Source organism: Bufo bufo, chromosome 2 (genome assembly GCF_905171765.1).
Source record: "Bufo bufo chromosome 2, aBufBuf1.1, whole genome shotgun sequence".
NCBI classification, from domain to species: domain Eukaryota; kingdom Metazoa; phylum Chordata; class Amphibia; order Anura; family Bufonidae; genus Bufo; species Bufo bufo.
The window spans coordinates 73,251,066-73,275,725 of record NC_053390.1 but is presented as its reverse complement, the minus strand read 5'-3'; the positions used below and the strand labels follow the sequence as shown (position 1 = coordinate 73,275,725).

The window sequence follows — 24,660 nt, the reverse complement described above, 5'->3', positions numbered from 1 at the left end:
GCTAAGAACATTTAAAAATTAGCACAATTTCACATGGAGGCAGGTGAACCCAAGTAACATTTTCAATAAAGAAGTCCAATCATCGTAACGTTGTGTTTTTTTTTTTTTGCCTACTAGGTTCTTCGGGCTCTAAAATGTCCCTTACAGCCCACTGTGAAGAATGTCTCCCTGACTTGGTCTCTTCCCTCTGGCTTGGAAGCCATTCTCCTGTCTAAGGTCCCCACCGCCATCTTCCAGGGACAAAGGTCCATTGTGTATGCCCAACTGAAAGGAAAGGTAGGTATGATCGGGTCCAAAGCTCTAGATCCCAAACACCCCACTCATAAAATTCTCACCATTATTTGTAATAGCTAGCGGCAAAATAAGGCCCCTTGCAGACGAGCGTGTCCGGATTATGCCCGGATGCGTTGCGGCTGCGTTCAGTGAAAACTGCGCGATTTCGCAAACAAAGTCATTCAGTTTTGCTTGCCATTGCATTCAGTTGTTCAGTTCTTATCGCGCGGGTGCAATGCGATTTACTGCTTTTTGCACGAGCGTGATAAAAAAGTGAATGTTTATAAGCAGCATCTCTTAGCAACCATCCGTGAAAATCACATCCACTTGCTTGCTTGCAGATGCAATGCGATTTTCACGCAGGCCCATTAACTTCTATGGGGCCAGCTTTGCGTGAAAATCGCAGAATATAGAACATGTGTGAAAACCCACAGACCCATTTAAATCAAAGGGTCCGGATTCCGTGCGGGCACAATGCGTTCGCATCACGTATTGCACCCGCACGAAATTCTCGCTCGTGTGAAAGGGGCCTAAGAATATACAGAACCATTTGCCAATCACGTCTTAAGAGTGAATCCTCTCATGACACAAGAAGTGCTTATTTTAGGCAAAATGCCTTTGGTAGGGGTGAGTCTATGCTCATTTCATAATAGAAGCCTCCTCTGCGCACCTTTTATTGGTTGACTATATAGAAAGTATTCAGACCCCTCAACCATTTGCCCATGTACATGTACTGTGTAACACCATTGATGAGTCATTTAAGCTTACTTTTGCACTTTCTAGGTGGAGACTGAAGCGGAGGGTGAGGTTTGCCTGCAGTACAACTTTAAGGATGAGCTTTTGAAGAACACCATTCGTTTCCCTCTTAAAGTGGAAAAAGCTGAAAGGTAATTCAAGGATAATTCACTGTCAAACAGAACAAACCCACAGAGTAATGGGGTGACACAATGAATTAAATCCACCAGTGCATTGTCGGAAAAGACGTTAAAAACAGCCTTAGCGCGGGTTCACATCACCGTTATGAATTACTTTATATCTTTCCGTTATAACATGGTTATAACAGAAAATAACGAAATTCAAAAGACGGAATTCAAAATGGAAACCTTTTAGAGGTATTCCATTTTGACCCGTGAGAATAGAGGTCTATGGGCAAGCATAACGGAACCGCCTGGACAGGCAGTGAATACGCACCTCTACATAACTTAGGCACATTCAGTACAAGGGGTATTAAGACCGGTGTCTAAAACACAAGTCTTAATAAATGACCCTTATTGTTTTTTAGTTTTTTTTAAGTGTCCATTTATTACATCAGATCTCTGCTTCTTCGTATAAATATATACAATATATATGTATGTGTGTGTGTACTTTTTCAGACATTTTGTTATACTTTGCTTGATGAATTACCTAACTTGTTTTGAAAGCTTGTTATGTTAAATTGGTTATATTTTATTAGACATTAAAGGGGTTTTCTTGGAGTTTTATACTGATGACCTATCCTCTAGATTGTCTAGAAAGGTCATCAGTATCTGATTGGTGGGGGTCAGACATCATACGATGATCAGCAGTTTGAGAAGGCACCGTCGCTCGCAGTAGTGCCATGACCTCTCAGCTCATGAACCACAGCACCGTACATTGTATAGCGGCTGTGCTTGGCATCGCAGGTCAGCCTCATTTACTTCTATGGGGCTGAGCTGCACCTAGGCCGATGAACGTAGAGTCACCTGGCCTAGGCAAAGCTGAAGTAGGCCGCGGTGTTACTGCGGGCACCGCTGCCTTTTCAAAAAGCTGATCGGCGGGAGTCCCAGGTGTCAGACCTCCACTGATCAGATACTGATGGCCTGAGGATAGTCATCAGTATAAAACACCTGGAAAACCCCTTTAAAAGGTATGATACCTGCTATACCTGGTATGATTATTTTCTTTCTCTTAATGTGATCAATAAAACATGTTTACAGTACCAGATTTTTTCTTCTGATTTAACTTCTTGAGCATGGATTCTTCTTGAAACCACTGTACACAATGACCGCACTGACAGCAAACCAATCATAGATCTACCCATCTACTAAATCCCATTCTTTTCTCAGACCCACCATCCATAGACTGGCAGCCAAGTCTCTGATCTCTGAGCTGCAATGTGAAAAGGACTCTAGATCCGAGGATCGGAAGAAGAGGATCCTGGAGGTCAGTCTAGAGTCTGGAGTCATCTCCTCGCTTACTGCCTTTGTTGCTGTTAATAAAGACACCAAGACTCCAGTGGAAGGTCCTCCAGTACGAAGAGACATCCCTGCTCCAGGTTTTATGCATGGTAAAAATACCAAGTGTCTGCTCATATAAAAGTACTAGCCATATTAGTACCCGTATAATATAACCATTCATATCAACCTACATATTGTGTTATGAAATCAGTGCTTATATAATAGAACCAGCCATGCCAGGTCTCGTATAATAGAACTGGCCATATCAGTGCCTTATATAATAGTACTGGTCATATCAGTGCTCATATAATAGAACTGTCATATCAGTGCTCATATAATAGAATTGATGCAAAAGAAGTGTTGTGGAGTCGCACTCACCAGAACTTATGGTCATCCGGAATGCAGCAGCCTGCCTGGAGTCCTAGATCCATCAGGGCTCCTGAATGTACAGTCCAATGAATAAAGATGGAGGCAGCATGTCCGGTACAAAAAATCCCTTTATTGGGAGCCGCTTAGGTGAACAAAAAACGTGCAGAGGGTAGTTACGTTTCGACTAACACATAGCCTTTATCAAACACAGGGTGTTTGATAAAGGCTATGTGTTAGCCGAAATGTAACTACCCTCTGCACGTTTTTTGTTCACCTAAGCGGCTCCCAATAAAGGGATTTTGATTATAATAGAACTGGCCATATCAGTGCTCATATAATAGAAGTGGTCATATCAGTGCTCATATAATAGTAATGGTCATATCAGTGCTCATATAATAGAACTCGCCATATCAGTACTCATATAATAGAACTGGTCATATCAGTGCTCATATAATAGAAGTGGTCATATCAGTGCTCATATAATAGAACTGTGCAGTGTCCATATAGTAGTGGCTGTCATAAACCTTATCATTTTACATCACTGACCATATCGGCAGCACCCTTTTAAGGGTGCCTGCACACGGTGTGGATTACTCGCAGTTCTTCAGCCCAGTGAAAATCGACCTACTGAAAATTGCAGAGTGTCAATTGTTGTGAATTTTACCCTTTCCAATGGAAACCGCATAAAACACATCAAAACCGTGATAAATAGTGTGGATTTATGTACGTTTTTATTTGGTGCGGTTTTGGTGCAGATTTCTTGCAGCTTTTCTGCACACAGATGTGCACCGTGTGAAGGCACCGTATCACTGCCTACCCCAATAACCTGAGTCCTTTCTAAGAGATGTCATTATCAACATAAGCAAAGGCTTCAGAGATCTTTGAGCATTTGATCCTTTGGTTAAATGGGCTGATGTACGACAAGAAGCTTTGGACACTTTCACTCAGTCACACTAAAGATTTTACAGTAAATACCTGAATGCTCTTGAGAAGGAGTTTTGGATGTTGCTAAAGAAGATCTGCACTCTTCAATAATTCCTTGTCTCACAGTGGAAGTTTGAGAAGAGTTTATCTAGAATAGAGGGGTTACACTAAGAAGAGTAAATAATGAGAATACGTGCACACATTGCCCCCCGCACAGAGAAGACCACCATAGACCTGGTTTGGGTCTCAAAATATGGATCTTATCAGCCATTTTCATGGCCAACTTCCGTTAGGGCTTCTTACAATTTGCAGGCCAACATTAAGAGTTATCACATTATTATTAACAAGGATTGTGTTGTCTCGAACGCCATTACCGTCTCCAATCATTTTGACTGTCTTGTCTGGGTATGACTGAGCTGCCATCCTGCATCATGGGGGCAACAACAGATGTCACACCATGAAATCCTTTCTAGTACAGCAAGATTATGTCAAAACCTTTTGGTACATCAAAAGTGAGAACTCATACACTGCACAGAATATGATATTGGCAACTGATTATTAGTTTCCTCTAAACAGGGATCTTCTCAGACTTCCTGTGAAATTTTGCTGTGTATTCATGGACTGATATTATAAGCAATTATCTAGAATGATCAAGCAATTATCAGGAAAGAATGGATCATCAGGGAGATGAGAGCGGCAATTACATGCAGCAATCACCTCCACTGTATGAGGACTAGCGATCACTACTGCAATTGCTTGTCCCTATACAGATTTATTCATTCTAGGGAGCAGATCCCTGTCTACATGGGGCGATCTATTGCGATTTACTGAGACTATTACCCAATGAATGAGCACCTCTACACAGAGCAATTATTAGCAATGAGCATTTCTACAAATACTAATCCCCATTTATTTGTCCATGTGAAATGACATAACAATCATGTTTTTTTTAAATGTTGTTTTCCTTCATTTATTTCCCCAGGTGTGATGTATCCCTCGTTTGACTTGTCAATGCCACTAATGGGTAGTGGTGGACCATTAGTTATGGGGTATCGTAGTATGTCTCAGCGAAGAGCGAGTGAGTAGTGTTACTTCTTTGAACTTTTTGGGCATGAAAGTTACTTCTGTGCCTTCTAGAATGACCCATACACATGACATGTATATATCGTTTATCATTGGTATAGCATCGTGGTGCTCAGCAGAGGGATAAGGCATTGAGTGCTACATCTGTAAATCATTATCAAGACGCAGTAGCTTGTTTTTCCCTTAGCAACATATCTGATATATATATATATATATATATATATACACATATATGAACCTCATATCAGATCTTCAGATGAGACCCCCATAAATATCAGGACATCACATCAAACCTCCATTATCAGGACATCATATCAGACCCCCATATCAGCCCTCTATGTGAGACCCCATCAGACCTCAAATAAGCCCTTTTTTTCTGACCCCCATCAGACTCCAGGTCAGAATAAAATAAAAAACTCCTCTTACCTCTCATGCGCCGCGGCTCCTCTTCATCTCCGGCAGGAGTTGGGTTCCCCTGTCTTCTCCGGCCTGCGCTGCACTGTCACCTGACAGCGTGCAGAGTTAGGTCATAGTGCGCTCACTACATCCTGACGCTGTACGGGGTCAGGACAGTGCAGCGCCGGCCCCAGCAAAGAAGACCAGGATGGGTGAGTACCGGAAGCAGCGCTTCTTCCCCGCTAATGGCACCTAATGCATACTAGTGAGTGCTTCCATAACGGAAGCGCTCACTGGTATTCGCTTTATAAGAAGCACGGCCATTTTCCCCCCACTTTTGGGGGGGGGGGGGGGAATGTGTCTTATAAATATATATTTAGCTGTATTCCCATGATCACCAGGCAGGAGTGCACCCATCCTTTCTGCAACCTGAGTAAAGAGTAAATTAACAACCCCCACACACCATAGAGTAGACATTGGGCAACATAGTGCCTTGCAGTGCTCAGGTCCTAGAATTTAGTTAGAATCAGTTAGAATCTGACCAAGGACAACATCTGCATGTAGTTTGTATGTTCTCCCTCTGTTTGTGTGGGTTTCCTCCAGGTACTCCGATTTCTCGCCCATATTCATTGGGGGACACAGGAACCGTGGGTATAGCCATTCTGACGTGGAGAGAGTTTTCAGCGGACGTCATCCACACTATGATTATCACGAACGGCGTGCCAATCACATACGTGACACAAAGGGAGGGAAAAGGGAAGGCCCTGTCCAAGGGAGAGGGAAAGATGGTGACCTCTAACTCACCTTGAGGCTGGCACCTGACTGCCCTGACGTCCCTAGACGGGTTTCTCACCCGTACGTCGATCACGTGCCTAAACCCTGGCTTTCCTTAAGATGAGCCCTAAGTAGTGAATAGGGCGGTGGGAACACTAGTCCGCACCACTAACACTAAAGGAAAACACCAGGGAGAGGACAGACAATACTGCCGAAACATATAATCCCAGGTGGGCGACAACAGCGGACAACAAAAGACCAACAGGGATCCGGAGGGTAATGCTCTGGTACGACAACCAGGAATAACAGCTACACAGCTCCAATGGGTCAGTATAGAAATCCAGGCAGGAAGCTTTATATCTGGCAACCAGAGAAGTGGGAGAGGGGAATATAAGGAGGTTGGGAGTGCCGGACAAGAAACAGCTGAGGAGAAGAAGCTACGGATGCCTGAGTGAGACAAAAAGGATTGCAAGGCAAACACAGAAAGCTACCATTAAGAAACAGCGCGATCTTTAGACATAGAGCGCGCAGCCACTCGCTGCGACTTCCTGACCCCGGGTATTACGGAGTCAGATGTGGCTCTTAAAACCCTCGTGCCAGGAAGCCTGCATCATCCAGGATCTATTATAGGACCTGGAGGTACTTCCTGGGCTTCTGTGAAAGCCGGGACATCCCCTCACTCCGTTTTTTTTTTTCCCCACGGTCCTATCCTTCTACAATCAGGGTTGGACCTTGGTTTAGCCCTTAGTTCCTTGATGGGTCAGGTGTTGGCACTTCTGTCCTGGGGCAGCTTTCCAGCGTCCTCTGGTTCCCCTGGTGCCCATGGTAACCTTCCTTCAGGGAGTGGCACATACGGTTCCTCCATACCGTCCTTTACCGCCTTGGGATCTGAATATAGTTCTCTCAGAGTTCCAGTCTTCTCTCTTTGAGTCCTTGCGGGAGATCTCTCTCCGGCTCCTGTCCTAGAAGGTAGTTTTTTCTTGTGGCTATCACATCCATCAGTCGGGTGTCCGAGTTGGGGGCGCTCTCTTGCAGAAAACCCTTCCTGGTTCTTCACAAGGATAAGGTGGTTCTCTGGCCCATTCCTTCTTCTCCCGAAGGTGGTCTCTGACTTCCATATAAATGAAGAAATTGTCCTTCCTTCTCTGTCCCTCTCCTTCACACCCTACGGAAGGGAGTTACATTATTGGACGTTGTCAGAGCTCTGATCATTATTGGCAGCCTCCAGTCCCTTCCGGTGTGCGAAAACCCTTTTTTGTCTTCGGAGGGTCCTCGCTAGGGATTGGCGGACTCCAAGGTGGCGATTGCACGTTGGATTCGGTCTGCAAGTGCTGAGGCATACCGCGCCCGGAGCAGGGTTCCACCCTTAGGTGTCACGGCTCACTCTGCCAGAGCGGTGGGCGCTTTCTTGGGCTCGGAGGAATCGCGCTTCGGCTGCACAATTGTGTAAGGCAGCTGCTGGTCCTCCTTACACACGTTCACAAAAATTTATCAGGTGCATACTTATGCATCGACGGTCGCTGCCTTGGGCCGCATGGTCTTGCAGGCGACAGTTCTTAGATGCCTGCAGGGACACTTGCTTCCATGGGTCTGTGGTTTTTCCCTCCCTGTGGACTGCTTTTGGACGTCCCACGGTTGCTGTGTCCCCCAATGAATATGGGCGAGAAAAGGAGATTTTTGTATAACTTACCAGAAAAATCTCTTTCTCGCTCTTCATTCGGGGGGACACAGCACCCACCTAGTATTGTTGTTCGACCACAGTTGTGGCTGTTGCTGGTTAGAACCCCGTTGGGTCCTTTGACATGGTTGGTGTTCCACGTGTTTTTCTTTGGTTGGCTTGCTTCTCCTACTGCTTGTACACAAACTGAAGCTCTCTCTTCAGGCTGGAGGGGGTATAGCTGCCAGGGGAGGAGCTAACAGCTTTTACTAGTGTCAATGCCTCCTAGAGGACATAGCTATACCCACGGTTCCTGTGTCCCCCAATGAAGAGCGAGAAAGAGATTTTACTGGTAAGTTATACAAAAATCTCCTTTTCCTCCCACACTCCAAAGACATACTGATAGGGAACTTAGATTGTGAGGCCCATTGGGGGTTCAGAACATCCACAGATAGGGTTATAAAAATCCTGATTACATGCTGTGTAATATGTGCAGTATATTTGCATGCAGATAATTTAGATCCCTTCCTATCTGCACTCACAATATTAAACTCATCCATAAGTGTGTGCTGGAAGAAATAAGAATGGTGTCAGGAGCAAGCACATACAGTAAATAGGGCACCAGAACAAAGCTTGTTACATCAATGCAGAACCAGAACAAAGCACAATACAGCACATATTATGTCAGAACCAAGTTGTACCATGCACTGGAACAAATCCAAAATCCCCACCCTATGATTCTTCTTCAGGGAGAGGTGAATGGAGCAGGAGTTGTAGTATATTATCTTATTCTAACAAAAAAGTATGTCTCACCTGGAAAGTGCCCCACCGCTGCGGTTTTCCCACTGTGGCTGTCCTGCAGCTATGATGCTGAGACCACCTCACGTGACTGCTGCAGCCAATCAGCTGACACAGACCTGGGCAACCCTTTTAAATTTATGGATCCAGGACACTCATGACTAGTTCTTTTAATTCTCATCTGATTTTGTTTCAGGTCTGAAATACAATTCTTCAGGTGTGCTATAGCCTAAAGGAAATGCTGCTCATGTATTTAAAGGGGTTCTCCGAGTTCAGGGCTGAACTGGGATATAAGCTACTGTATTTTTTATTATTTTACTATATATGAGTGGCGCAGGGCCTAGGCTGTTTTGGAGGCAAAGTAGCATAGTAGCAAGGAAAAGAGCAGGCACACCACCTTCTGGAAAATAATGTTTTTGACTGTTTATTCAGGCTATAATACTCAATACACGATTTAAAACTCAATAATAGTTCAAAAGATATCATATAATAAAAATATAAATATAAACAATAAAAGTCACTAAAGTCTACTGAGGAAGAGGCAAGTCGCCTCGAAACGCGTCTAGCGAACTACGCCTTCTCCACATCCAGTACTGGTCCGGACCTAGAGTACAGAAGAATTCTGTGGATATAAAATAAATTTCTTGAACTAACGATTGTTGATACAGACTCCTACTGTGATATAGGACCTGTGCACCTGTGTGATATAGGACCTGTGTACCACATGACTCCAATATTGCATCAGCTGATTTGATCACCTGATCTGTCTACCAGGATCATCTGACCTGGACACGCCCCCCCAAGCAACAGAGCCGAGCGCTCCAAACACATGTATTCAGCGTCTCGGTGAAGACATCCTACTCCCTATTCTTTGGAAGGTGCCCGTGCAGACACGTGAGTAAGCGATTCTGCTGACACACCAACGGACACTACAAACACTATGGAGTGGTAAGAGTCTCACTGAGACAATTTAATTAGCTTGGAAACTATTCATCAGACTATATTGGTCTATGAGAAGAGTGGTGCTTACCTCTGTGTTACAGCTGGATACCCTTTTTTGCCACGGTTGTGGCACGTTTCAGGAGACTGTATACATTGGATTCCGTATATTATGAGGGCGCTAGACCTCTGAACACCCTTTGAATAGTCACTTAGTGACTTCTATTTAGTGACTTTTATTGTTTATATTTATATTTTTATTATATGATATCTTTTGAACTATTATTGAGTTTTAAATCATGTATTGAGTATTATAGCCTGAATAAACAGTCAAAAACATTATTTTCCAGAAGGTGGTGCCTGCTCTTTTCCTTGCTTCATTCTCTTATCTTTAACTGGGTGGGTTACCCAGTGAGCAGTGATCCCACCGTTACCCTTCCATCTAGGTGTTGAGCCTCCCTACTTGACGTTTTTTGCAAAGTAGCATAGTACCCACCTCCGGCAGCACTATAGACCTGGGCTCACTGAAGGCGGAAGTCTCCGCTTAGCATAGTGATGTAAAGCCCGGTACGTCACCGTCAGTAAACAAAGAGACCTTGCGCTGTGTGATGCAGCACAAGGAAAGGGGGAGCAAGGAAATGTTCATTTGCTCCACTAATATATAGTAAAAAAAAAAGCTTATACCCGGTTCAGCCCTGAACCCGAAGAACTCCTTTAATTTTACTTTTATGACTGTTATGTAAGTCTTTTAAAGGGGAATAATGGAGGAAATTTATCAAGCCCTGCACAACAGAATTCTGGCTTCAAAAAGTCGCAAAAGTGGGTGGCAAAGAGGCCGTGTTTAGCCTGCCGAGATGATTTAAGGCAGATTTATCAACTGAGCCTTTTAAGAGTCACAAAAATCTGTTGCATCCCAGTAAAGGATGGGTTCACATCACGTTTTTGACATCTGTTTAATGCATACAAAAAATTATACATTAACGGATGCCATACAGTTCCATACAATTTAGATAACCGATGGCCAAACGCTTTCTAGGCAGTCAACTCTCCCTTCCAACTCCCCCATATGCATGCACCCTCAAAGAGGACCTGTCACCTCTCCTGACAGTTTTAGGCTAGTTTCACACTAGCGGCAAGGAAATCCGGCAGACTGTCGGATCCGTGCTGCCGCTACGACGTGTCGTAGTTTTATTCCGGCCGCCTCTCGGCATTTTTGCCGTGCTGCCGCCGGAACTCCGGCCCGCCCCCATTATAGTCAATGGGGCCGGAGCAGTAGTCCGGGGGCACGCGTGCACTAGCGGCAGCACGGATCCGATGGGCTGTTCACCCGCCGGAACAGACTGCCGGAGTTCCTTTCTGCTAGTGTAAAAGTAGCCATAGCAACTATTTGCATTCCCCATGTAATAACAATTATGGAGCATCTATTTTTATAAATCTATGTTGTGCCATTCCTTTATTATTCCTGCTAAAAGTTTACAAATAAATTGCCATCAATCTGCAGTTAAGGTACTGCTGGGCGTTACCAGTTGCTGGTGTGTCTGACTCTGTCCAATCAGTGCTGCTGGTGTCAGACTTTGCATGGACACACCCCCAACTGGTAACACCAATCTGTACCTTTACTGCAAGCTGCTGACTAAAGTTGAGCGGACACCTGGATGTTCGGGTTTGACGAGTTCGGCCGAACTTGAAAAAAAAGTTCGGGTTCGGGACCCGAACTTTACCCGAACTTTACCCCGAACCCCATTGAAGTCAATGGGGACCCAAACTTTTAGGCACTAAAATGGCTCTAAAATAGTCCTGGAAAGGGCTACAAAAGGCATCAAAATGTGCTAAAGAGCATGGCAACTGTTCTGCAAACAAATGTGGATAGGGAAATGACTTAAAATAACATAAAATACAGAAAATTTTTAAATAACAATCTGGATCTAGGAGTAGGAGGTTGAGGAGGCGGTGGATGGGTGGATGTGGCGGTGTAGGTTGACGTGGCGGTGTAGGTAAAAGCGATGGTGAAGGAGGAATAGGTAGCCAACACTGATTTGTGTTATTTATTTATTTTTTAATTGGGGTATCCCCCAAAATATTGGGACATATAACAAAATAAAACAAAGAATAAGTGCAAGTACAAGAATGGATGGTTGAGGCTGGTATAAATGTCTATTCTGCACAAGGTACGGACAAGTCCTGTGGGATCCATGCCTGGTTCATTTTAATAAACGTAAGCTTGTCCACATTGGCTGTGGCCTGTGATAATGCTCTCTGCCGTGCTAAACACACGTTCACACTATACACTGGCTGCAGGGCAGGTCAGCACCTCCAAGGCTGACAAAGCTTTTCCACATTTGGGCCATGCTAACCCTGCCTTCTCAGGTTCTGGCGGTGCCCCAGCTGCGTTGGCGACCTCTTCCTCCTCCTCTGCCCTCGCCTTGTGCTTCCACTGTGCCCCCGCTGTCAGGTGGGAATGCCATCAGCAGCGTGCGCTTGTAGTCGCGCATCTTCCTATCGGTAACAGATGTTTTCACTAAATTTAGTTCCCTGTCAGCAATGCAGAGCAGGGGTTGATTAACGGCAAAAAGGGGTTCATGTCACCCAGCATTAGAACAGAGGATTTTGAGAGAGTTAGGCCCCTGTCAGCAATGCAGAACAGGGGTTCATTTACGGCAAAAGGGGGTTCATGTCCCCTAGCAATACAACAGAGGATTTTGAGAGATTTAGGCCCATGTCACCCAGGCACAGCAGGGGTTCATTCACGGCAAAAGGGGGTTCTTGTCACCCAGCAATAGAACAGAGGATTTTGAGAGATTTAGGCCCCTGTCACCCAGGCACAGCAGGGGTTCATTCACGGCAAAAGGGGGTTCATGTCACCCAGCAATAGAACAGAGGATTTTGAGAGATTTAGGCCCCTGTCACTCAGGCACAGCAGGGGTTCATTCACGACAAAAGGGGGTTCATGTCACCCAGCAATAGAACAGAGGATTTTGAGAGATTTAGGCCCCTGTCACCCAGGCACAGGAGGGGTTTGTATACGCCAAAAATGGTAAAATGTCACCCGACAATTGAAAATAAGAATTTTTTCAATTTAGGGCACTAAAATTGGCACTTTTTTGCATTAAAATGGCTCTAAAATAGTCCTTGAAAAGGCTAGAGGGATTTAAAAGGCAGTAAAATGTGCTTAAGAGCATGGCAACTGCTCTGCAAACAAATGTGGATGGGAAATAACTTAAAATGAAATAAAATAACAAAAAATTACAAATTATTAACCTGCAACTCAGAGAAGGAGGTGGATATGGAGTCGGAGGTTGAGGAGGCGGTGGATGTGGTGTTGTAGGTGGAGGCAGCAATGGAGGAGGAGGAGGTAGCCAACAATGTATTATTTTTTTTTTTATTATTGGGGTAGGGAGCCCCCAAACTATTGGGACAAATAAAATAAAAAGAAAACAAAGAATCATTGCACTTGACTTTAGTACAAGAATGTACAGTAGATACGGTAGTTTGTCTATTTTTCGGATCTCTTTCCATGTTACCAATGTGTCTCTTAGGACTATTGATCTCTTTGCTGTGGTCGGCCATTAGGTGTATTTTGTGTGTAAGAGACTTTTTTGAGATTTTTCTGGAGCTATTAATGCTTTTTCTAAAGGAGTGTTGGAGTAATGCTGAGAGTCCTGTAGCCAGTCTAGAAGGTGTCGACTCAAACAGGCAAAATATTGTAGTTTCAAATATTCGGGAGGATTATTTCTCCTTCCTCTTTTGGTAACATTAGTTTTTTAGTGCAATTTTAGTTTTTTTTGCTTTGCCATAGAAATTTTAAACATTTTGTTTATGTTTGTTATGTCTGTATGATTTAATAATATTGTGATGGTTTGAAGTGGATATATAATATATCATTTTGGAAAAGTTATAATTTTTTATATTTGACATCGTCCCATTGATGATAGTGATAAATGTTCCCATTTTTGTAATTCTTCTGGGTTTTTTTTTTAATAAAGGGGGGCAGTTTAGCATATATTGTGTCAGGGGTACATCCAATTTTTATCCGTAAGTCATGTGTGTGGATACTGGTTTTAGAGTTATGCCTTTCTGACACCAGAACTGTTCAGATTTGGGATTTTCTAGTTCTAATAATTCACTTTTAGATATGTTAATATATAATCCTGCTATTATACCGAAGTCTTGAATATTTGTCAGTACTTTTTTTAAAATTGTTTTTGTGGTTGAGACATAAATATTGTGTCTTCTGCAAACATAGCTAATTTTACTTCTTTTTTTGTCAATATTGATCCCTTGTATAGTTCTGATTCTTCTAATGATCTTGCTAATGGTTCTCTAGCCAAATCAAATAGAAGTGGTGATAGGGGACAGGACATCCCTGTCTTATTCCTTTATATAATTTAAATGTGGGAGATAAGAACCCGGGTGTATGTATTCTGGCCATGAGTTTTAAATAAAGGCCGTTGAGAAATTTTCTAAAGTTGTTCTGTAAGTTCATTTTGTCGAGCACTGCCCCCAACCAGGACCACCTTATATTGTCAAATGCTTTTTCAGCATCAAAGGTTATTAATGTTGGATGTTCATCTGATTGGGGACAGTGCTTAGTTCTGTCTAGTATAGATAAAACCTTTCTAATGACGGTAACTGCTGTTCGTCCTTTGATGAATCCAACTTGTGCAGGTTTTAAAAGTTTTGGCATCAGAGAGGCTAGCCTATCTGCAATTTTTTTGGTTATTATTTTATCTTGGTCTATTAGAGAAATCAGACTGTATGGTCCAGGAATTGTTGGGTCTTTGCCTATTTTTGGTAGTAATTTTATGTGAGCAATATTAAAATGTAGTGGTAATTTCCTATTATACAGGTAATCTCCTGTGTAATTGGGAAAAATATTCCTATATTTTTATAGTACGGGTGTTTTTTGTGTGTGCGATGCCTATGATGTTTATTTTTTTAATAGCTTAATTATTTTCATTTTGGAGAAATTGGGTTGATTTGAATATATATATATATATATATATACATACACTGCTCAAAAAAATAAAGGAAACACAAAAATAACACATCCTAGAACTGAATTAATTAAATATTCTTCTGAAATACTTTGTTCTTTACATAGTTGAATGTGCTGACAACAAAATCACACAAAAATTTAAAAATGGAAATCAAATTTTTTAACCCATGGAGGTCTGGATTTGGAGTCACACTCAAAATTAAAGTGGAAAAACACACTACAGGCTGATCCAACTTTGATGTAATGTCCTTAAAACAAGTCAAAATGAGGCTCAGTAGTGTGTGTGGCCACCACGTGCCTGTATGACCTCCCTACAACACCTGTGCATGCTCCTGATGAGGTGGCGGACGGTCTCCTGAGGGATCTCCTCCCAGACCTGGACTAAAGCATCTGCCAACTCCTGGACAGTCTGTGGTGGATAGAGCGAGACATGATGTCCCAGATGTGCTCAATTGGATTCAGGTCTGGGGAACGGGCGGGCCAGTCCATAGCATCAATGCCTTCGTCTTGCAGGAACTGCTGACACACTCCAGCCACATGAGGTCTAACATTGTCTTGCATTAGGAGGAACCCAGGGCCAACCGCACCAGAATATGGTCTCACAAGGGTTCTGAGGATCTCATCTCGGTACCTAATGGCAGTCAGGCTACCTCTGGCGAGCACATGGAGGGCTGTGCGGCCCTCCAAAGAAATGCCACCCCACACCATTACTGACCCAATGCCAAACTGGTCATGCTGGAGGATGTTGCAGGCAGCAGAACGTTCTCCACGGCGTCTCCAGACTGTCACGTCTGTCACTTTCTCAGTGTGAACCTGCTTTCATCTGTGAAGAGCACAGGGCGCCAGTGGCGAATTTGCCAATCTTGGTGTTCTCTGGCAAATGCCAAACATCCTGCACAGTGTTGGGCTGTAAGCACAACCCCCACCTGTGGACATCGGGCCCTCATATCACCCTCATGGAGTCTGTTTCTGACCGTTTGAGCAGACACATGCACATTTGTGGCCTGCTGGAGGTCATTTTGCAGGGCTCTGGCAGTGCTCCTCCTGTTCCTCCTTGCACAAAGGCGGAGGTAGCGGTCCTGCTGCTGGGTTGTTGCCCTCCTACGGCCTCCTCCACGTCTCCTGATGTACTGGTCTGTCTCCTGGTAGCACCTCCATGCTCTGGACACTACGCTGACAGACACAGCAAACCTTCTTGCCACAGCTTGCATTGATGTGCCATCCTGGATAAGCTGCACTACCTGAGCCACTTGTGTGGGTTGTAGACTCCGTCTCATGCTACCTCTAGAGTAAAAGCACCGCCAGCATTCAAAAGTGACCAAAACATCAGCCAGGAAGCATAGGAACTGAGAAGTTGTCTGTGGTTACCACCTGCAGAACCACTCCTTTATTGGGGGTGTCTTACTAATTGCCTATAATTTCCACCTGTTGTCTATTCCATTTGCACAACAGCATGTGAAATTGATTGTCACTCAGTGTTGCTTCCTAAGTGGACAGTTTGATTTCACAGAAGTGTGATTGACTTGGAGTTACATTGTGTTGTTTAAGTGTTCCCTTTATTTTTTTGAGCAGTGTATATATATATATATATATATTTTACACTTTTCTTTTGGGAATGTGAACATGTGATCATTGGATCGCTTCTGTCATAGGCTCCAATGAATTAGCATTAGCGTCTATGAGAAGTTCACTATGCTCCTATGGAGCCCTGCTACAGGCAAGGTCTCTATAGAAACATAGCTGCAGCAGCCTTGGTTCCTTCAGAGGAGAAAGAACAGCAGAGCTGTACTCGGCAATTTCAGGGGGTTCCACAGGGTACGGGCCCCCTTTTTCGTGATTGGTGGGGGTCGCAGCAGTTGGACTCCCACCGATCTCATAAATACAGGATAGAGAATAACTTTACGTAACCGGAATACCCCTTTAAAAATAGCTTATGCTCAAAAATGATATGCACACCCCAGATGCTGCAGACCCTAGAAATACACACCTCAGATGTTGCAGACCCTAATAATACACACCTCAGATGCTGCAGACCCTAATAATACACACCTCAGATGCTGCAGACCCTAATAATACACACCTCAGATGCTGCAGACCCTAATAATACACACCTCAGATGCTGCAGAACATTATAATACACACCTCAGATGCTGCAGACCCTAATAATACACACCTCAGATGCTGCAGACCCTAAAAATACACACCTCAGATGCTGCAGACCCTAAAAATACTCACTTCAGATGCTGCAGACCCTAATAATACACACCTCAGATGCTGCAGAACGGTATAATACACACCTCAACTGCTCCTGCAGAACATCATACTGCAAACATCAGATGCTGCAGAACATCCACTACTATCCTCATCCAACACCATCATTACCTGCTACTATATACTTATCCAACACCATTTTCATCTTACATTATCGTCACACATTTTGCTTGTCCAACAGTATCCTCGTACTACAAGTGTTTCAATACTGTAAACCTAGCGCAAAAAGGACAGGACACGATAAACATCTGTGATATAAGGATAGACTTCAATTTGCAGCAGAGTCAGTCTTCTTTACCATTTTTTTGGCCCAGGTTTAGAGTAGTAACAGGGAACATGGGACCTCCATCAGTGAAGGATGTACTATGGTCAATACAGGTTGTGAACCTGAAGTCTAGACCCTTGCGAAAATATAAGAATTACATGTAGATATTAGAAGTCCTGCCCCCTATACACAATACAATGTATTACATCAAGGTAGGAGACTTGTATGCAGGATATGGTCACAAATTCTAATTTTATTTTCTTGTATACTTTTCAGCACGATTGACATGTTTCGTTAAGTAATATGTTTTTGTATTGTTAAGATCAGATGATATATTGTAGAATAGGGCACTTTTGACTGATCATGAAAATACATGGGAGATTAAACATGAAGTTGATCAGGAGGCTCTCTTTTAATTATAAGATGTATGACACATGAAGCATATAGTGACCAGATAATGAAGCATATAGCAACTGGATAAATATCACATGTAGTGACCAGATGACTATCACATATAAGGGGAGCATGGTGGCTCAGTGGTTAGCACTGGTGGCTCAGTGGTTAGCTTTGTTGCATTGCAGCCCTGGGTCCTGGGTTTAAATATCACCAAGGACAACATCTGCATGGAGTTTGTATGTTCTCCCCGTATTTGCGTGGGTTTCCTCGGGGTTCTCTGGTTTCCTCCCACACTCCAAAGACATACTGATAGGGAACTTAGATTGTGAGCCTCATTGGGGACAATGCTAATGTCTGTAAAGTGCTGCGGAATATGTCAGCGCTATATAAGTGCATAAAATAAATATAGCGATATCATACAACATATAGTGGCCAGATAAATAGGGCAGAGGGCAACCAGATAAAAAGAGCAGTAATATATAGCACATCCTAGTGTAGTAATAGTATTATAAGCTAAGAATGCTATTTCTCTAGCATTTCCCCTCTATAGTTATTAATCACAATGTGGACATTAGTGTGTGGTATATGGACTAATATTCTCTAATCATTTGCTTTTCTTTCACAGATTCTGGGCCCGTGTCAGGTAAGGTTCTCTTTATTCTACTTCAAGGGGTTGTGTCACTTCAGCAAGTAGCATTTATCATGTAGAGAAAGTTAATACAAGGCACTTACTAATGTATTGTGATTGTCCATATTGCCTCCCTTTGATGGCTGGATTCATTTTTCCCTGAAATCCATCAGTGGTGGTGGTCGCGCTTGCACACTATACTGTAGGAAAAAATGTCGGCCTCTCTGGTGACCGGGACCGTGGGAGCGCACATAGGCTGGTGCTTTTTCCTATAATATGCAAGCACAGCCATGCTGATGGATTGCAGGGTGGTCGTAACAATGGAAACAAGCCGTGTATAATGAGATAGAAAAATGTATTCAGACAGCAAAGAAAGCAATATCGGTAATAACAATACATTAGTAAGTGGAGTGTATTAACTTTCTCTATATAATAAATGCCATTTGCTGAAGTGACAAAACCCCTTTAAAGAGGACCTTTCACCGATTATTACCCTATGAACTAAGCATACAGACATGTAGAGCGGCGCCCGGGGATCTCACTGCACTTACTATTATCCCCGGGCGCCGCTCCGTTCTCCTGCTATGCCCTTCGGTATCTCCGTTCCCTAAGTTATGGTAGGCGGAGCCCTTGTTCTTCTGTAGCGCTGGCCAATCGCATTGCAGAGCTCACAGCCTGGGAGAAAATAACCTCCCAGGCTGTGAGCTCTGCGCTGCGATTGGCCAGCGCTAGAGCAGAACAAGGGCAGACTCCGCCTACCATAACTTAGGGACTGGAATCTCTGTAATAGTAAGTTCATAGGGTAATAATCGGTGAAAGGTCCTCTTTAAGCTCCTTTTTATCTGTGTGAATTCAATGAACTGTATGTGATTGCTGCAAAAATTGCTAGTTGTTGCAAAATGTGCCGCTCCATGCAATCCTCTGGATGTGTCTGCTGGTAGTGGTTGACTAGGCCGAATCAAAGCATTGACATTTCCATCTGTTGTGCCCCATTCTGTGTGAGAAATACACTGCTGGAAAATGGAAAAAAAACTTGAAGGAGTGAAGATAAAACGCCTATTACAATATGTCCTGGAAGGTGTTACATGTAGTGATCCAAGTTCCAAGATCTTTACTTTACATATAGATGCTCCATGGACTTTTTTTTTGATAGGAGGTTCTTTTTTAATTCTAAGATATATGACACGAGCATAGAGCGACCAGATAAAGGGCATATATAGGGGGGATTTATCAAACTGGTGTAGAGTAGAACTGGCTTAGTTGCCCATAGCAACCAATCAGATTCCACATTTCATTTTCCAAAGGAGCTGTCAAAAATGAAAGGTGGAATCTGATTGGTTGCTATGGGCAACTAATTCAGTTCTATTTTACACCAGTTTGATAAATCTCCCCCATAGTTTCTAGATAAATATCACATGTAGTGACAGATAAATATCATATATAGTGACCAGATGAATATCATATATAGGGGCCCGTTATTAAGACAGGCGTTTTAGACGCTGGTCTTAATAAAGCCCTATAGCTAGCGATAGATCTGCCGGAGTTATAAGGAGGCGCAGACCTCTACATAACTTCCGCGGATCCTCCACCAGTTCTAAATGTAAAACAGGTTCCTAGATGTCTTACATTTAGACCTTTTTTCTACGCCTGAAACAAGAGTAGAAAATGGTAAATGAGACGGCCTACTGGCCCATCCCCTTCCTCGTCCACAGCACGCCTACTTTTTTAGACCTGGCGTGAGCGGGGAGAAGTCGCAAATTGCAGCAACAACTAACCTCTGCGCTGCAATCTGCGCCGGAAATACCCGTAATTTAGGCAGATCTCAGCATGATAAATTACCACCATAGTGTCTAGATAAATATCACATATAGTGACCGGATAAATATCACACCATGTACTATGGTCAATACAGGTTGAGAACCTGAAGTCTAGACCCTTGAGAACATATAAGAATTACATGTAGATATCAGAAGTCCTGCCCCCTATACACAATACAATGTATTACATCAAGGTAGGAGACTTGTATGCAGGATATGGTCACAAATTCTAATTCTATTTTTTGTTTACTTTTCAGAATACATTTTTGGTACCGGTAAGTAATATGTTTTTGTATTGTTAAGATCAGATGATATATTGTAGAATAGGGCACTTTTGACTGATCATGAAAATACACGGGAGATTAAACAAGAAGTTAATCAGGGGGCTCTTTTTTTAATTATAAGATGTATGACACATGAAGCATATAGTGACCAGATAAGGAGCATATATAGCGACTGGATAAATATCACATGTAGTGACGGTGATAAATATCACATGTAGTGATCAGATGAATATCAAATATATGGGCAGCATGGTGGCTCAGTTGTTAGCGTTGTTGCCCTAAGTCAGTGCTTCTCAATTATTTTCTGTCATGCCCCCCCTAGGAAGAAGAAAACATTTTGCGCCCCCCGCGCGACTGTAAATAGTATCATTTGTCTATAAAATTCTTATAAGTACACCTCTGCATAACACTGTATCCTTATTAACGTATAAGAGAATAAAAAAAGAAAGAAATGTGGATCAGACACACACTTATGGGGGGATCTGTGGATGACGGACACTTATGGGGGGATCTGTGGATGACGGACACTTATGGGGGGGATCTGTGGCTGGCACTGTTACAGGGGGATCTGTGGCTGGCACTGTTATATATGTGCCATCCACAGACCCCCCACCCCATAACAGTGCCCCCCCCAGCCCATAACAGTGCCATCCACAGACCCCCACCCCTTAACTGTGCCATCCACAGATTCCGTGTGCCCGCCGCCGCCGTTTAAAGTTATTAAACATGCCCCCCTCACTCCTAATTGTACCGTATATCCGAATTTCTTCTGTATAATGCCGGCAGGCGGGCCGGGCGGCCGGCGCGTCCCTCAGTGACGTCACTTGTCTGCGCCGCCTGCTTCATTCATAAAGCAGGCGGCGCAGGCACGTGACATCACTGAGGGACGCGCCGGCCGCCCGGCCTGCCTGCCGGCATTATACAGAAAAAATTCGGATATACGGTACTATTAGGAGTGAGGGGGGCATGTTTAATAACTTTTAATTCAATAATACATTTTATATTAGTACACCGGAGGGAGCGGTGGGGCGGGGCTATAGTACACTGACCGCACCGCCCCACCGCTATTGCCGGCCCCCAGCTCCTCCTCCCAGTCCCTCCCCCGGCCCCCGCTCCGTACATCGCGTCCAGCGCCTGCGCCGGCCTCTGATCAGACGGGAGATGAGCGCTTCCACAATGGAAGCGCTCATCTACCTGCCGCATATTACACTGCGAGCTGTCGGCCGCCCGGCGCCCCTGTTGCTATGGCGCCCTGTGCGGCCGCACAGTCCGCACACCCCAAAGGCCGGCCCTGAACGAGCCCCCTTTACGGAGCCTGGCGCCCCCCCTGGGGGGCGCGCCCCACTATTTGAGAAGCACTGCCCTAAGTCCTGGGTTCAAATCTGACCAAGGACAACATCTGCATGGAGTTTGTATGTTCTCCCCGTTTTTGCGTGGGTTTCCTCTGGGTTCTCTGGTTTCCTCCCACATTCCAAAGACATACTGATAGGGAACTTAGATTGTGAGCCTCATTGGGGACAATGCTACTGTCTGTAAAGTGCTGCAGAATATGTCAGCGCTATATAAGTGCATAAAATAAATATAGCGATATCATACAACATATAGTGGCCAGATACATAGGGCAGAGGGAAACCAGGTAAATAGAGCAGTAATATATAGCACATCCTAGTATAGTAATAGTATTATAAGCTAAGAATGCTATTTCTCTAGCATTTCCCCTCTGTAGTGATTAATCACAATGTGGACATTAGTGTGTGGTATATGGACTAATATTCTGTAATAATTTGCTTTTGTTTCACAGATTCTGGTCCCGTGTTAAGTAAGTTTCTCTTTATTCTACTTCAAGGGTTTGTGTCACTTCAACAAGTAGCATTTGTGGTCGGGGCTACACCTAGAACAGGAATCCTAACTAGAAGTTACCTAAAAACTGTTTGATTTGTGCCGTAACCGCAACGTTGTAGGTATGACTGAAGGAGGCCATCCCCTGGTGTGACAATGGAATGGAGGGTGGGAAGGTTGGGTGTGTTGAAACAGACGTAGAATGTAGGGGAGGGGAGAATGACCCTAAATAGCGGGGCAGAGGCCCTCCCACACATACAGGCCAATAAATCGTCCTTATTACTTGTGGTCGGGGCTACACCTAGAACAGGAATCCTAACTAGAAGTTACCTAAAAACGGTTTGATTTGTGCCGTAACCGCAACGTTGTAGGGATAACTGAAGGAGGCCAAAAAGGACAACATGTAACCAGAAAACTTTATTGCAATTTGCACTTACAACACCAAGTTCTGAAAGGCAAGAGACATCTCAACGTTCGGGTGAGGTATGTATCTGTAATAACAGGAGGACTGCCACCGCCATAATTTCTGATGACGTGAGCTGGAACTTGGTTCTTGGATGCTGCTGAAGCGGCGCCAATCCGAAAGGAGTGGCCAGAGACAGATGCTGGGTCTATACCTAGGTTGGCCACCAGGGTACGGATATGAGCGACAAATTGGGTAGTTGTGAGATGCGCCACATTGAATGGCAACAGTGGACTATGGGGTGGTTTACTGTCAGAATCTTTTAACAACTGGCGTAGCACTTGAACGGGGCACCAGCGGTGGGTGGTAGGATAGTATGTGATCTGGGTTGGAGGGCCTGATTGTGATGTTTTGGTGGACGTGAGCGAGAGAATGAAGCTTACTCTATTTGCCTTCAGTTGACCGACAGTCAGATACCTGCGGCTACAAAGGGCTGAGGTAAACTCTCCTGGTCTCAGGAACCCATAGAAAGCCAGGTATATAGCTGCTTTGATCACTAGACTCTGTTGGGTGCCAAAGGGGCTTTTGTCTAACATGTCAGATAACTGACGAAATGTTCGCCCGGTGATGGACTGTCGGCCAGGACGTATTTTTGATTGCATTTTTCAAGACCCCTGAGAGTAGCCTTAATTACATGAATGGAGAAGAGTGAGGGAGCTTCTGGTTGACTCGAGGCTCGGAAATGCTGAATACCGGCTAAGTAGGACTTAACTGTAGAGTATGACAATTGCATTATTTTCCTATCCTGTGACGTAAAGTCATGATTTTATTAAAGACACGGAGGCGAGTGTTGCTTTCTCTTTCTTTACTAAAATAAACAGCAGCAAAGAAAAAAGTACAACTCAAACCCGTTACCAAGGCAACAGAACCCTCCCCATATGTCCTAGTATAAAAGGTCTGGACCCCAAACACTCCTCCTCTTTCTTTGATGGAGAGTCCACACTTGACACATAACATTCCAACTTGAAAGAAAAAAGTTCCAGCTGAAAAAACCAAACTCTAAGACGAGATCCTCAGGAAACCGGACTTGCCGAGCTGGAGAACGAGAACGTAGATACTGCCGTCATCAGTAGTAGCGAGGTAGACTCATCCTATAAAAAATAAAAATCATAAAACAAAGGGTAATTGACCTTGTAAGGGTTTGGACAAAGACTAAATTCAATACAGTATGAGACATCTAAAATAGCAAAAAGCACGTACTAATACCGGAATCAATAACGAGAACAAGATAAGAGGGAGGGAAGGGGAGGGGCAATACTCGCCTCCGTGTCTTTAATAAAATCATGACTTTACGTCACAGGATAGGAAAATCATGCAATTTTATTACATGACACGGAGGCTCCTATTGCGAGTTCAAAGCTGAGAAACCACAGAAGTAAAAACATGAGAAGAAGGACGAAAATAGAACTCACGAAACGTCGAAACTCTGGACCAGTCTGCAAGCCGCATAATGTCCTCCAATCGAGCTCCGGCGACTGCCATGGAAGTTGCTGCACCACCTCTTGTGGAATGTATCAATTGGGCCATAATCCATATAAACCATCGAGCCAAGGTGACGCTGGTAACAGGGTGAAAAGGACGGCGATAAGAAAGGAAAAGCTGAGGGCAAGAGGAAACACGTTGAGAAGAAGTGCGAGATTCATACTCTCTAAGACAGTGTTTCCCAACCAGTGTGCCTCCAGCTGTTGCAAAACTACGACTCCCAGCATTCCCGCACAGCCAAAGGCTGTCCGGGCATGCTGGGAGTTGTAGTTTTGCAACAGCTGGAGGCACACTGGTTGGGAAACACTGCTCTAAGACAAGCGACTGGACAGAGAGATGGAGAATCCGGAAAACACGGGTAAGACACTGACCGAATATTCGTCTTTGTGCGGCGCGTGATATTAAATACCACACCCTCCGGTGTAAAAGAACGAGCGTCGTAGTCCAAAGCCCTAACATCTGAGACTCTCTTACAAGAGACCAAACAAAATAGTGAAACCAACTTAGCGGAAAGCTGTCGCAAGGATAGATTTGAGTTGGGCGGCCAGGACAAGAAAAGAGACAGGACCAAAGAAACGTCCCAGGTGGACGAAAAACGGTGCCTAGGAGGGCGCGAAAGGCAGGAGCCCTTAAGAAGACGACATACTAAAGGGTGTTGACCCGCAGGAACTCCACTAAAATCTAGATGAGAGGCGGAAATAGCCGAACGATACAGATTGATCGTACGATAAGCCCTGCCTTTATCAAAAAGAGACCTGAGGAATTCCAGAATCTCCGTCACAGGTGCTGAAAAGGGATCCACGTTCCTAAC

The 24,660-nt window shown here is 44.1% G+C and overlaps 1 protein-coding gene across 1 annotated transcript in view; it reads left to right on the top strand.

The window, feature by feature from the left end:
- Positions 1 to 22,000, top strand: part of LOC120990710 (von Willebrand factor A domain-containing protein 5A-like) — a 47,927-nt gene extending 25,927 nt beyond the window's left edge. Inside the window, exons 11-17 of the mRNA XM_040419615.1 lie at positions 118 to 276; positions 1,057 to 1,160; positions 2,358 to 2,578; positions 4,744 to 4,839; positions 17,962 to 17,979; positions 20,039 to 20,056; positions 21,867 to 22,000. Coding sequence (XP_040275549.1) covers positions 118 to 276; positions 1,057 to 1,160; positions 2,358 to 2,578; positions 4,744 to 4,839; positions 17,962 to 17,979; positions 20,039 to 20,056; positions 21,867 to 22,000 — 750 coding nt within the window. The remainder of the gene's footprint in view (positions 1 to 117; positions 277 to 1,056; positions 1,161 to 2,357; positions 2,579 to 4,743; positions 4,840 to 17,961; positions 17,980 to 20,038; positions 20,057 to 21,866) is intronic.
- The last annotated feature ends 2,660 nt before the right edge of the window (positions 22,001 to 24,660 follow it).